This window comes from Falco rusticolus, chromosome 5, assembly GCF_015220075.1.
Source record: "Falco rusticolus isolate bFalRus1 chromosome 5, bFalRus1.pri, whole genome shotgun sequence".
NCBI lineage: Eukaryota > Metazoa > Chordata > Aves > Falconiformes > Falconidae > Falco > Falco rusticolus.
In genome coordinates, this window is record NC_051191.1 from 73,614,331 (window position 1) to 73,629,305 (window position 14,975).

At 38.4% G+C, this 14,975-nt stretch overlaps 1 protein-coding gene across 10 annotated transcripts in view; it reads left to right on the forward strand.

The window, feature by feature from the left end:
* SOX5 (SRY-box transcription factor 5) overlaps positions 1–14,975 on the forward strand; it is a 341,339-nt gene that overhangs the window by 240,406 nt on the left and 85,958 nt on the right. For all 10 annotated transcript variants that reach the window (XM_037389411.1, XM_037389407.1, XM_037389409.1 and 7 more), the window contains one exon: positions 10,048–10,133. In XM_037389411.1, coding sequence (XP_037245308.1) covers positions 10,048–10,133 — 86 coding nt within the window. The remainder of the gene's footprint in view (positions 1–10,047; positions 10,134–14,975) is intronic.

Here is a 14,975-nt window from a genome sequence, read left to right on the forward strand (position 1 = left end):
CTTGGTCGCAGTGGTAACCTTTGGCAGGGGGCTGTGACTGGAGATGGTGGCCTTTTCAGCCTGCAGCTGGAAGAGAATGTGTGATCAGGCCTTGAGGTCAGTGAAGAGAAGAAGTGATGAGTATCTAGTTATACTACTATTTCTGTTTTGTTCTTAGATAATGAAACCAAACCAAAATGTTCAGTGCTTTCTGATTCACTTGTCCATGCTAGAGCAATAGAAGGTCACATGTATGTCTCCCAGTGGTTTCAGAGAGTATATGAGGGAGGGTTCCTCAGCCAGTGCTTCCCAATGGACTAATAGCTTATCCAGAGAGACTGTGGAAGGGAAGAGTACTGTTTTCTCCACACGTAGTTCCCTTTCTGAGGATTTGGCTGAAGATAACACAAAAATAGTCATAACAGTTCATAGCAGGGGTCCGTTTAGATTCTTCTCATGGAAGATACCTAAAGAAGAGTAGAAGAACAGGGCAACAGTACTTTGTCTTCCTATACTCTACCAGATTGCAGTGGCTGGGCACAGGGGGACCTTCTGACCCCGTGGTGGTATCACTGTGTGAGAGCTATTCTGTCTGTTACTGAAAACAAGGAGGTTTCTCTGCTTGGGTTCCCACCTGATTGGAAACATTGTAGACAGCTGAAATGCTCAATAGAATACAATGTATCAATCTTGAATATGTGCAGAGCAAAGTAGTCACACTTCTCCAAATATTTTGCAAAAATGGGTAAATAGAGGGAGGAGAGGGGTAAATATTTTCTCCATGGTTACATGGCAGGTCATGGTCTTTGGCTTCCAATTCAATGTAGTAAATTTCCTTTTCTTTCTTTTTCTCCATAGCAGATCATGCTTGGGAGTGGCTTGGTTTTTCATTTTGTTTTGTTTTTTAAACAGATGGTTTGCATTACATAAGGGACAATTTACACAAGTTGACACTTCCCCTTTTTTCTCTATGGCATATTGTGTGGTGGTAAAGTTGGCAAAGAAAAAGGGAGGAACTTCTATTAGCACTACATTTCTACTTGACAAAAAGATTCATAATCTAAGGTTCCAGTTGATTTTTAACCTCCATACCTAGATATCATTGCATGGTGTTTAAAATGTTTAATATTGTTTACAACCAAAGCATTTTCTTTTATGAGAAAAATAAGTTGGCAGTATGTGATAGACTATATTTTCCGTGACCAGCAAGAAAAATACTGGTTACCTACTTATTTGCTACATACCTGGTTATCCATTCACTGCATGCTAGTTGGAATTTAAGTATTTAGATTTTTATGCAAACCTCTTTATATGTATTTTATTATACACTTAATATGTAGTGTTTATATAGATGTATAATGCAAATCTCTTTATAAAGAGTCGATGTATAAGAGTGGGGTGTTAACTAAGTAAGTGACCTGTGGTGTGAGCACGTATTAGGAGTTAACCCCAGTATCCCAAGTATATGAATTGGTTTTAGCAGCAGGTGAGCACCTTCCATTTCAGGTGATGTTGAAACCAAACAGAGCCTGATTATTCCGTTTCCCAAACTGGGGCAAAGCTTCTTCCACATTTAGGCTATGCATATTGGCTCAGGTCATTTAACCCCTCTCCTTTTATTCTCAGCCAGCATTCCTTAACCCTGTCATTTGTTACTACAACTATTACTAGTTCAGCTCCACTTGTGATACTTGCTAGATAATCTACATGACTCCCAGCATTTTAGCAGTGGTGAGTGAAATGTCAACTCTGCTGAGGTCTGAGGAGCTGTTGCTGTTGACTTCACTGAAGTCAGATTTCACACCAGATGATACAGATCTGCTAGGGCCACTCATAGAAATAATTAGAATTTATTTAGAGCTCATTAATATTTGTGAAGTGCTCTGAAAGTATAAAAACAGTGTAAGTGATAGAAGAGAAAAAGTTTTGTATTGTGCCCTTTAAAAACTGCATAGTTCCGCCTCAGAGGAGACTGCTTTTTAGTTGTAGGTAGTGTAATCCTTCTATTAATGCACATATATATAGATTTGCATGTGGAATGTCTCTGCGGCGTAAGAGAAAATTGTCTCTCCTGTATAAGAGATAATAAAGGGAATGAAGTAAGATTTGGGAAGAAGAGGCTGCTTCTGGCTACCTATTTACAGAAAGGGCAGGAAGAGTTTGGCGGAGAACAGTGGTAGATTGGGTATCTTCAACACATTTAAGCAGCAGGATGCACCGGGGCAGAATGCTTCCCTGTGGTACTTCCGTGGTTCTACATTTGCAGTTTACAATTGTTTACAATTAGTTTTCCGCTAAAAGACACAGAATAGCCCAAACTTCGTAAAGAAGATGGGTCCTCCCCAATTAATGGTGCTAAGTGAGATTAATTTTGGAAACCGCACTCCATTGCTTCTTCAAGCGTTTGGTGATCACATTAAAAAGGAAGTGGAATGTTGACTTACAGCAGTGTGGTGTGTTGTATTGGCCCTGCGGTATTTCAGTATGATTGGGGATGTTGAATTCCAGATAGCTTCTTCTCTGGAGCATGAAGAACAACATACTTCATTTTCTAAACTGACGTGTGCAGGAAATAGAGTTGTATGGAGATTTTTAGGAGTTTCTCAGGAAAAAACAGTTACTGATTCTCTATTTCTGGAAGTGGGATTGACCCCAAATATATTTTCCAAGTTATTTGCAAATTCTCAAGAAAGCTTTTAGGTAGCCTTTTATTTGCTGATACCTGTGTTATTTTTATGGAAATACGCCAGATTTTGGAAAAAAAGAATTGTTTTGCTTTGCCCATTCCTCCTCTCCCCTGTGGATAATTTGTTGTAACAAATCATATTGTGTTCTCAGTCAGATGTCATCAACACGTGGTTTTCTGAAAGTACTTTAATCACTGTTTCAATCATATCCAATTAGGGGGAAAAATCTGAATATACAATAGGTACATTGTATGTATCCTACATATCAGCTCGTTGCTGCTGGAAGGGTTCTAAATAAAATAATGCACACATAGTTATTGATAAAATACCTAATTACCTCTTAAAATCGGCAAAAATGTGTGAGATGAACAAGCCAAGCCTAATAAAATTAAAATATGCTGAATTTACTGTTCATCTATATGCTGAAAAATAATTCTGATGTCCGATAAAAATGAAACTCTCAGTTAATTGGTTCCTCGTAGAGTACAATAAAATTAATGTTTAGGAGTTAACTACCATAAACTTCCTCAGGGAAATTTGCTGATGTATCTCTGTTTTTTAGTCAGTCACATGTTTCATTGTTTAATGGAGTATCATGTGGACTGTCTTACAGTGTTTCTTGTGCTCAGTGTCCATGTGTCTGGTTTCTAAAGAGACTGAGCACTAATTTCTGTTAACTGTGTCAGCTGTATCAGCTGACATACAGATCATTGACAATCACCAAATCACAAGAAAAAATATTGACATTGCTATGCTTTTATCAAAATGATAAAAATAGGAACCATGTGTTGTGAGGACCACATACTGTAGCTTCTTTATAAAGATGCTAGTCATCTTTCAGGGCTACTGTTTATGCCTCGGAAAAGAATGAGCATATGACTAAACCCTCATGTTCCCCCCAGGATAAGAAAAGAGTAATAGCATTGTGGATAGAAACAGCAAAAAGGAGGAATTTTTGGTAACAACTTTGTCTTTTAGCATACATGAGAACGTGTCACTTCTGTAATGCTGCAAATGCAACGGAAGGCATCAAGACTTCAAAAACTAACAGCACAACTAAGTGTTTCTGAAAGACTGTTTCTAACTGAAAGAATTCCATAGCCCCTGATCTATGTGTTGCTTCTCACAATGATGCTAATAAAAGCAAAACAGGCGAACAAAATAATGGAGTTCTGTGAAAACAGGCTGATAGTTTCAGTTCAGTTTCTAGGCCGTAAAAGGTTTCTGGTGTTACGGCACTACTATTGATAGTTGGGCAACAAAATTAAAGTCACGATTTTTAAATTCATGAGCATGTACAAACCTCTGGGGAAATACATTGTCTTTCCTTGGTTTCCTTAGACCTTTTGAATGACTCTCATTTGTTGAACAGGTATAATAATTAAAAAAAAAAAATCATAGGATTATTCGGGTTGGAAGGGATCTCAGGAGGTCTGTAGTCCAACCTCTTCCTCCAAACAGGGTCATCTAGGAGATACAACCAGGTTACTCAGAGCTTTATTCAGTTCAGGGCCTGAAAACCTTCAAGGACAGAAACTACACAACCCTGTTTTGACAGCCTGTTTCAGCATCTGGCTGTCCTCATCGGGAAAATGTGATCCTCTCTTGATTCACTTTGTCCATTGACTCTTGTCCTCCAACCAAACACTGCTGTGAGGAGCTTGACCCTGTCTTGGTGATCACCTTCTCATAGGAACTGGAAGGGTCCTTTTAAGTCCCTCCAGAACTATCCCTTCTGTAAACTGAGTTATTTCTCTAAAATACACAATAAGCTAATCCCATGTAGTCAGCACTTGGTCAATGCTGTCTGTAACTATTTTCAAAGAAAATCAGTGAACCGGTTTGGATTTCCTTCTGGAAGCCAGTGGTGGTATCTTCTTCATGCTCTTTTTCTTATTTGTCTAAATCCTTGATGCCTAGAGCAATAAGTCAGGGAACACTGCTTATGTCTTTCACAGCCTCCCACTATGCTCTCTAAATGTCCATCATCACACCAAAAAACGAAAAGGAAAATGGTGATGAGGATGAGAATGAGAATGAATGAATGGTGAGAAGAGATGCAGTGACTTGCCTGTCAGCCATTAGCTGTGATTATTCATTATAAATATACTTAAGTGATATATTGAGTGTAAAATTATTGTGGCTTTTTCTAGAGCTTGTAAAAAATGGGGGGAAGATAATGTAGAATTCCTTTTCATTCAGCAGAATCTACTATATGGAAATGTTAATTCCAGTATTTTTCATGGAACTTAGTTTAGCATACTGGTTTTGGAAATTACAATTTAAGAATTTGGTTTTGTTTCCTACTCTTTATATTCTTTACACTGTTTTCTTTTTTTCTTCTCCTTCCATGACCTCAAACTTTTTTCACTTGCTGTCCCTGAAAGACAGGTAGGAGGAAAACAGTAAGTTAAAAAACTGATGGGAAATAAACCCCCTACTTCTCCTCTTCTGGTATCTTTTTTTTTTTTTTTTTAAAAGAAGAAAATTTCAGGAAAAAAATCAGAGTATTCTATTGTTTCATATAATCAGGTTCAACTTAAAAATCCTGTCAAAACATTACAATTTAACATTAGCATGTAACTTGATTTATATAGCAAGCAAGACAATTGTGCCTGCTCTGAAGAGCTTGCAGCCTTGTCAGTAGACAAGACAAGACACTAGGGGGGATTACACCATGAAGGAGAATAAATGAGATGAGTGACAGAGGAAGGAATACAAAAAACATCTTATGAGTTTAGGTGACTGGTACAAAACACAAAATGTTAGATCCTCTGCTTTCTTTTATCTTTTTTTTTTTAAAAAAAGTCTTCATTTTTTTAGCTTAATAAACGTCTTTGATAAAATTTTGCAAAACATCAATGTTTAAGAGCTACTGTTGTATTTTCGCAAGTATACGATGATTTAATATCCATGAGCTTGGTAGCTAGTCAGTTGAAAATTAAGTTCCTAAACACAGGGTTGTTACTTTGCGTTTTGGGACAGGATGTCCACTTGGCTCGGTACCACAACCAACTTTCGCAGAAAAGTGTTTTCAGTGGAGGATGATAGGGAGAGTTCATAGAAAAAGTGGTTTAAAAATGAATGTACTTCATGAAAAATCCTCTTGTAAGCAAGATGTTGGAAGATTATTTTGGGCAAGGATGAAGGTGTGATTTGAAATTGAAAGAAGTTGCAGTGCATAAATTATCAGGAAAGAGGTTCTGGGTATGTTTGTGGAAGACGGACCAAAAGAAGGATAGAGAAATAAAGAATTAGCACTGAATTGAGGGATCAGCCTTGCCTTCTTTCTTCCCTGAGCCACTGGCATTCTCCTTTGCTCGCAACGTGCACCAACACCTCTAACATACCCCATCAGCTCCCCCAGGGCTGACATATTCCTTTTACTTCTTTCGGTGCTGCATCACCAGTACATACATCCTTCTGTGCTCTTTTCATGTAGTCAGTCTTGAATAATTCTGTTCTTCAAAGTGATGCCACAGAGTAGCTGGGAAATAATTAGAGAAGAATATGTCAGCTAATGAAATAATTTTTACCTTGTTCTTACAATAAAAATCCCAGCCTTTGACCTGCTCCAGATTTTACTATATAGTGTACTAAAGAAAAGCAACAGCAAAACTTCTCTCTCGTGCTTTGTTTATAAGAAAAGTCCACACATAATGAGAGACAGTTTGGAACATGAAAGACCTGCACAAAATGCTTCTTTTGGTAGCTGAAAGATGCAGGGAGGTACACTTCTGCCTGTGTGCATTAGTAGATTAATAATGAACTTTGTAAACAGAAATGGAATGTAGTCGTTTGAGAACGTATTGGTGTTTTGAGTTGTGCAAACTTGTGAGTGGCTTGGGAAATACCTGTTTTTAATAACTGTATATCTTGCCTCACATTCTTGAAATGTTGCTAAAGCTTTGGAAAAAATGTAGCTAATTTTATATCTAAAAAATTCTATTTACTGAAGTAGTAATGAAATAGTTAAGATATGCATTTCCCAGTCTTCAGAATTAACTAAAAATGCTCAAGCCAAACCTTCAGTCTGAAATGGGAATGCAAGGGCAATAGAAAGATGTATCATGTTCTAGAGTAACGGCAAAGAATGAGCAGGTATGTGTTTGTCAGAGGAGACTTGAGGCCTTTGTTAGTATTTTGAGGGGAGTGCGCCTGCACCATGAGATCTATGTATGTAAGTGCTTGGCCTCCTTATGGATCTAGAGCCTGGAATCCTTCCCGGGGAAGAGCACTGTCTGAAGAGCTTCTGTGTGTTTTAATCTTGGCTCTTCCACTGGCCTGTTGAGTGACCCAGGGCATGGCATGGTGTTTGAGCGTATTCTTTGCTCTCTCTTGGAGCATATTCTTTGCTCTCTCTTGTTATGGTATCCTGTGGACAGTAGGCTCCTCCTGATAGAGGTGATCTTCCGCTAGACATTTGTACCAGGGCAGACACAGTGGACCACTAATCCTGATGGTATCACTGCTCGTTATTGTACCTTCCTCCAGCTTCTTTGCTGCTGTGTCTGTACCGTGGGAGCAGTAATGTGGATATACTGTGTATGAGTAGCGCTTGTGAAAGGGTCGCAGCACAGGTGGGGTATACTTCATAAACAGAATTGCTAAACCCCTACAAGTAAGCGCAAGATAGCAGAGGGTATTATCAAAGCATAACGATGCAAAGATCCATGATCGGTTACAGAAGCTTTTCAGTTTTGTTTGTTGTTTTTGTGTGTTAAAAGTATTTTGGAGCACTGGAAAAACATACAGTCCTTTAAAAAGTGAACTAATGAAAAACAACCTGGTAGACAGGAGAGCCTAGCTCTGCACAACTGTAATCTGTTTTTAGGATGAATTTGACTTTTTTCCTTAGAATTGTGGAAAACTACATTACTGTGTATTGGTGTAGTAGTTGCTTTCTGGCATGGTCTACTAAAAAGTCGTAGAGGCATTTACCTGCACCACCGGAGCCAGTGGTTGTGACTATGCATGTGGCTGTGGGGACTTCAGCATGTTCTTCTCTCACAAGCATCTCATTGATACATTTGCCAGATGAACCATAAAGAACAGGAATTAATACAGCAGAGGAGGGTATGAGAATCTGCCTGACTGTTCAGGAAGGTGAAGATTCTGAGATTTACAAATTAGCATGAGGTTGTGAGAGGATGGGCTGAGGCTTATACAGGCATGTGGAGAGGACTATGGGACAGTGCATGGAAGTCGGTCTTTTAATCTTGGTATGTATTAATGCATATCATTAGTAACTAAAAATTTTAATTGGCTGTAAAATCTACATTCTAGTGAGAATCTACTTTTCCCTCATTCTTTTCTTTGCAGATGAGATATTAATAATTTTATATTCTTTCGTGGCTGGTCCTTGAAATAAATGTCCTCTTATAGAGAGGGGTCTTTCAGAATGATACAGGGATTAGCCTTTGAGCTACTAGTGGTGTGGAAGCAGCTAAGCACCATTGACCCTCAGTCTTTGACCACCTTCTCTTTCTTCTCCGTGTTCTCACATGTTTAAGGCCGACTGTTTGGGTCACAAGATAACGCTCCAGAAAACTTCAAGTCAGAGAAATTTTTAATTCAATCCATGATATGAAATGGAAAATGGATCCCTTAGCTGAAGCAAAGTAGAACTGGAAAATGGGAAACAATTACAACCTCTGGGGAAAAAAACCCCAAGCAAATCAGGAAATCTGTTGCCCATTGTCAATAAATAAGTTAATAAAGAAGTTGTGGCCAGGTGCAAAGACATTTGTGCACAGGGATGCCTGGGTGGACCTTTGGATTCCCATTGCTTGGCTGGCTGGCCTTGAAAGACTGTGAAGCTTCAGTCAGCAAAGCATTATTTAAGATGTTCTTAAATATAAGCAGGCACACCTATTGAAGTTAAATACCTGTTAAGATACTTTGCCAACCCAGTTTTTTTCTGGCCTTCCATTTCTGGAAGTTATGGTATTTAATTCTTAACAGGAGATCAAAGTTCTCCATAAAAAAGGTTGCATTATAAAAGGGAAACCCAAACATACGCAGTTTTCCTGAATGTGTATATACCAACACAGGTTATTTCTAACATTTAAAAAACATGAGATAAATTTCTTTCCCTTTGTTTTCTGTTTCCTGTAACTTAGGCTTGATACCGTTCTAAACTTTAATTCAATAATAACTAATAACAATTGTACAGAATAACCTGCATTGCCTTCTTAATTTGTCCTTCTTTTTGCCGAGTTCACTCAAAAAAGCATAATAAAGGAAGGAAACTTTTCACCTACCTCTCTAATGAAATGTACAGGAACATTTAGGTAGATTTTCCTGGTGAAGTGTTCTGCCTTTTCTATAGTTTCATTTCAAGTGGCTGTTTTAATGCTGCAGTAATCTTGCATGCTACCAGAACACAGGGACGTACAGAAATGCTCTGGCAACTTTTTTTGGAGTGGAAAGTGCTTAAACATTTTATCATTTGGAGAAGCGACACAATGCATGTGACATTTCTTATTATTTTTACCAGATTTCTTAATAGTTTTGTTGATGGGCTAGTATAAAGTTTGTTTTAACAAATAAGATGTGTAAGGAGTGACCGCAAGTGAGTGCTCCATAACATTAAAGCATGCCTGTCTCCATCTTGATTTTTGCCATCTCAGGTAATTCTCCTTTATAAATGCCTGCAACTTTTTTTTAAACCTTTGCTGGGTCCCTTTCATTCAGCACAATGCAGTTCTTTCTAAAACTGCAGTAGTTTTCTCTCAGAAGCAAAACTGAATCACAAGTCACAAAGCAGAGTTGGTGCAGGGATTTTGGAGGCTTGTATCTGATTTACTGAACTTCACATGCTTTTCCCTGTTGTAGGAGCAAACCCTGAAACTAAAGCAAGATATTTTTTTTCTCACCTAAAAGAAAGCACGGTAGTCAAGGCAATGCCGTTTCTGATCTGTGTGAGGCTCAGTTTACTAACAGTGAACAGAGTTTGGTTAACTTCATATTCTGGACAAGCTTGTAAATTTGTCCCCTTCTAATACTGCGATCTTATCAAGGTTGTACTGTTTTCCTTTTCTCCTCCACCCCCATCTTCTTTCCTTTTTTTTTTCTTTTTTCTTTTTTTTTTTTTTTTGAAGTGCAGCCTTCTGATCAATGTGCACTTTTTTCCATTTCCCTAAATACATCATGAAAAAGGATGAGGTTTCCGCCTTAATTGCTTGTGCCTTTTATTCACATTCCTCTCTCAGCCAGAATTGTGAAAAGAGTGTTAGTAAAAGGCTGCACAATAGAGCTTTTCATTAGGCCTCAACAAGGCACACAAAAGAAGGCTTTTGGAAAGAGTGAATGCAGGACTTTAATTTGCAGGTGGAGAGTAGATAAAAGGTGCTGACGCCTCTATTATTCTCTTACTTAGGTGACCCTTACCCCGTTCAGCTGATCCCAACTACCATGGCAGCTGCTGCCGCAGCAACACCAGGCTTAGGCCCACTCCAACTGCAGGTAAGTCCGAAAACAATGCAGAAGAGGCAAAGGTTAAGTAAATATGAAAACCAGTTTTATCTTCCGTTTGAACACAGTGCAAATAACAGGGGTTTGGGTCTGTTCTCTTGGCATAAAATTTGCATCTGAAGCACAATGATCACCAAATCATATACTTTGCCTTTTACCTTGAGGGAACTTTTTGTTATGTTTTCGTGTCTTTATTGTCAGTGAAACTACTTCGAGGTTGGTACTTTAGGTTTCCACTGAGCGGTAGGTTTGCTCATCTTTTCCGTCAGATAGTTGTGATGCAAGCTGTAAGGGCTGGCTAAGCGTAAACCAGCAAAAGGAGACACATTGCCGGGGAGAAAAGCTCTGTCCTGACAAGCACTTTTAAACTGCTTAAAAGTTGCTTAACGTGATTAGGTCCTTTTAGGCTGTAAGCTCTTCAGATCAATGACTGGCCCCTCCTACAATGTTTTATGGTACCCAGTACATTTTAGGCACTGCCGTGGTGCAGGTAATTAAGTGATGATACTAATTTAACATAGGCAATTAGAAAACAGGTGGAAAGATACCGAAGAATTTTTTTTGAGCTACATTAAAGAGTTAACCTGGTAGCCAGATGCATCTGATTCAAAACTTCCAATATCACTCTAAATTTTGAAAGTGTTAGGGTGTCCATGGGTCTTAATGATAGTGGTGCAGACATTCCTCAGGTATTCCTGATCAGCCCCACAACCCTTGTCAACTCATTGGAATTAAGCAAATGTGATGTCCATTTCCACAGTTTGAGTTTTGTTACCTGCCATATATGCTTTGCTGGGAGGATGAAGCTGGGTAAAATTTGGGACTAAAATGAAGTCCAGATCCAAATCATCTCTAGTTCTGCAAAATCTGGATTTACACTCTTTTGTAGAAACAAACAAACAAAACAAAACAAAAAAATCCCATACTCTCCATTGCTAATTCATCTCCCCACTCATTATTATTTGTCAAGTCGCATGGAACAGCAGAGCTTTATACCTGCTTGGAAAAGCTCCGTATTTATAAACAGTACGTGTAAAATGCATTCTCAGACTCAGTTTGGCCAGCATCAGTATGAAGTGGACTCTCTGCAACATCAGATATTTCAGTTGTTTGGCCAGCATACAAGAGCGTGGGACATAGTTCTGGGGAAGATTTTTTTTTTTTTTATTTTAACACAGCCAGCGGAAGTTAGCTGAGTTTCACAGAAATAGCTGCCAGTGTGTAAGCTGACACATTCCATGCACCACAGAGGTTAATACATTCATTCCTATTGTGCCTTTGTATGAAAAGCTACACTGTCTGTCTGTTAGTTTCTGATTCTGTGAGTAACAAATACCGTAGACAGCTTAAGAATCATGGGAGCCATAAAAGTCATCCCTCTGAAATGAATTTTGAGAAGTAATGTCAGTATTGATAAAGTGCTTATAATAGCCAAACACACATGAACACGCATATGGAAGAAAGTGGGGAAAAAAAGGAAAACCAAACATGGTGCTAGCTAGCAATGAGAAAATACAGGTCTAACTCTAATTCTCCTTATTTTTGCGGTTATTCAGGATAGTCCTAAAATAACGCATTAGTGCTCCAGTAAGTTGGGAGGGTGGTTTACTTCCATTTCAGGACCAGCCTTGGGCTGTATCTCAACATGTGGTGGGCTGAAGTATTCTGATTAAAATAGGCTTTATCACAATGACAATTTCCTTATACAAAGGTGGGCTTTGTACAAATGCGTCTGACTTCATAAATATCTTAAGATGAGTTTAGGTTATGGAAAACTTAAAAACCTTAAGGGCCTCTTGTTTCTGTGCAAAGGAGAACATTAAAATTAAACTACTGACCAAATTCACCTATGTTTTGCTACGTGTTATTTAGCCTGGAATTAAAGGGAGAATTTGGCAACCAGTCAGTGGGAGAGGTTCAGTGTACTAACTGTAGACTCCTTCAAATCCTTCTGACTTGATCTCTAAGGGTATGTATATGCTGGAAAAAAATTAAAGTAATCTTTCTTTATGTCTTAACAGTGGTTTTCAGTTATCGTTGCAACCTGTCTAATAGAAATTGGACATGCCTCTTAATTTCTGGTGCCATTTGAAAGTGTCAGATAGGCTAGATGTGCTTTGAGAAGGGTTTTGTGATATAGCACTCAGAATGGACTCTCACCCATGCTTACATGAGTGAAGCTGAATCTGGCATAGCTGCTAGCCTAGAAGGGTCGTGTCTTCCAACGTCTGTTCAAATCCAGCTTGTTTCAAATCCAAACTCAGTGATGCCTGTTTCTTCTAGTCATGAAGAACTGGTTCAAAACCACTTTTAAATGGCACAAATGAATGTGCAGCCATTACAGTCTGTTTCAGGGAGGAACTCTTCTTTCTTCAGACATTACATATAACCATAGTGTTCCCTACAAACCCTCTGTTGTCTGGTCATCAGACAGTAGAAGGTCAGAAAAGTACAACGTTCCTTCTTTTCTTCTTTTCCTATCTTCCCTATCACTCATCTTTCAGGCTTTGTATACTAAAAGCGGTAGTTTTCAGGGGAGATCAAAGAACCTGACACAATGCTCAGTTTGTTGCTCCCAGCAGAATTTGGTACACAGTGTTATCTGAGTGAAGACAAAGCCAAGGAATTTTTCTTGTTTGTTTGTATAGTGATAAACATGTCTTTTTTTATTTCATTAGAGAATTTTAAGTCGGGGTATGGCTTTAGTAGTGTACTGTTTGATCAACAGGAAGTATTTTTTCTATCCCTGTTTGTCAAAATTGAATTTTCTTTCTATAAACGAAATGCATACCGTATTTATAGAAGAACACCCAACACCTGATTGTTTTCCTGTGGCAAAGATACTCTTTGTCATTGAAAAGGTAATATCTCATTTTGAAATGCCCTGTTGATTCCCACTGACAGGTTCGTAATCTGAAGCCCTCCATTTCTCTCCCTGCCTTTGAGTCCCTGCTGGGATATACAGATTCTGTCATCTGATATCCGCTACAATTAGCCATACGTGATTGCCTTTATTTCCAGTATCCACAGAGAGACTAATGACTCAAGAATGGAAACTAAAACTTACATTGTTAGGTGTTGCAAAAGGAGTAGATGTCTGAGGCCATTTGGAGAAGCTGGGACTAACATGATGCATGCTTGAACCTGCCCTCTGATAAAGGGCTGTCTGTCAGCCCTGCACGTTCACTCACACCCACATTTAATAACATAAATGCCATTTAAAAAAAAAAGGTTTTAGCTTTCATCTGTTAATGAGAAGATTTAGTTCCAAATGTTACGTGAAGTGTCATTTTAAAATACACCCTTATTGCAGTAAAATCCCTCTTGGTTAGTATGCAGGTTTCTTATGTTGTTTTTTCCCCATATAAATTTCATATGGTCTTGTTCTTCAGGAGTGATGTGGCATGGTGACTCTGTTTCAAATGAATGAGAACAAAACTGAGCGTAGCCTTGCTACTGTGTTTTACTGAATAAAGCTAATGAATTGAAAGTACTGCTATACGCCTTATATGAACATGATGTTTCCCTGTATGATTTAGCAGATGAGGGAATTAAATTTCTCCATCTTGAAGATCAACATTCAAAGCTGTAAGCACAGATATCATGTAACAAGTTTTAGACAAAGTAAACTGAAGTGATTATTCCAATACCAGTCATCTTGGGCATACCTAGTATGAAATAAATGTTTCCAGAAGTCTGAGCACATTCAGTATAAAATTATATCTGATGGTTTGCTTTTTGAGAAAAAATAATTCCTGAGTGCTTTCTGAGCATTAGAAAACAAAGGACCTGATGGCTTGATCTGAAAATTGAGAGGAATCTGCACCATTGGGAGTGTGAATGGTTCACATTTCCCAGATTGTTTGTTTGATAACCAAATAGTGACAACGACTGATTAATTGGCAGTAACACAAATGCTGTATATACCCATAACTATATTGAAAGATAATGCTGGATGTATAGTGACAGCTGCCCGTGTAGCATTACTATACGGACATTTTGTGTCCTGTCAAAACAGTATAGCAGTCTGATGTAATACAGACTTCCTGCGAACATCTGCTCTTGGAAAAACACCCTACAAGTTTTAAGTGCCCACATTCAAGCTTTTTCCCCTCTTCATCTTAGCATGAAACACGACATCATAATTATTGGTGGTTGTGTTCAACATTATGACCAAACCTGTCACTATACGGATCAAGAGAACTTCATGTCAGCATGGGAGTGTGAAAGCGTTTTAGCTGGGTCTCAGTTCTGAAGGCCAGCCTTTTGAAGAACCCTGATTGATTCTCTTTGGCTCTTGTATAAAGATGATGAGCAGATTTAGACCTCAAATTTACCTGGAAAAATAATCTGGCCAAGTTTTATAGTCTGCACTTTCTTTATTAAGTACTTGGGTCAGATTTTTTTCTTACTACAAACCTGTTCTTTTCAGTGGTGTGAGAAGATGCCTATCAAGGGCTGAATTTCAATGGAATTTAGCATACGTAGTCGGGACCACATTTTTAGAAGAGTTCAGGCCACATGCAGGCAGTGACATAAGTAGCTAGATTTTGAGGAAAGTTAAACCCGTTTGGAGTTTGAGGGCTTTGTCAAAGTTGTTCATCTTGCTGTTATTTAGGTATCTGATTCATTACAAACTTTCCTTTGGAAAACCTTGCTTCTAGACATCTTAAGGGTCACAAAATCATCTGTGACCTCCATGTTTGTTTTACTTGAAGGAAATAGAAAAGAGAGCTATTTGACAAGTATGCAGTGACTGATCAGAAGATAGACTGTACGAATGATCATGTGAGTTTTACATTAAACATCTGCTGCCTATGAAACAAAAATAAA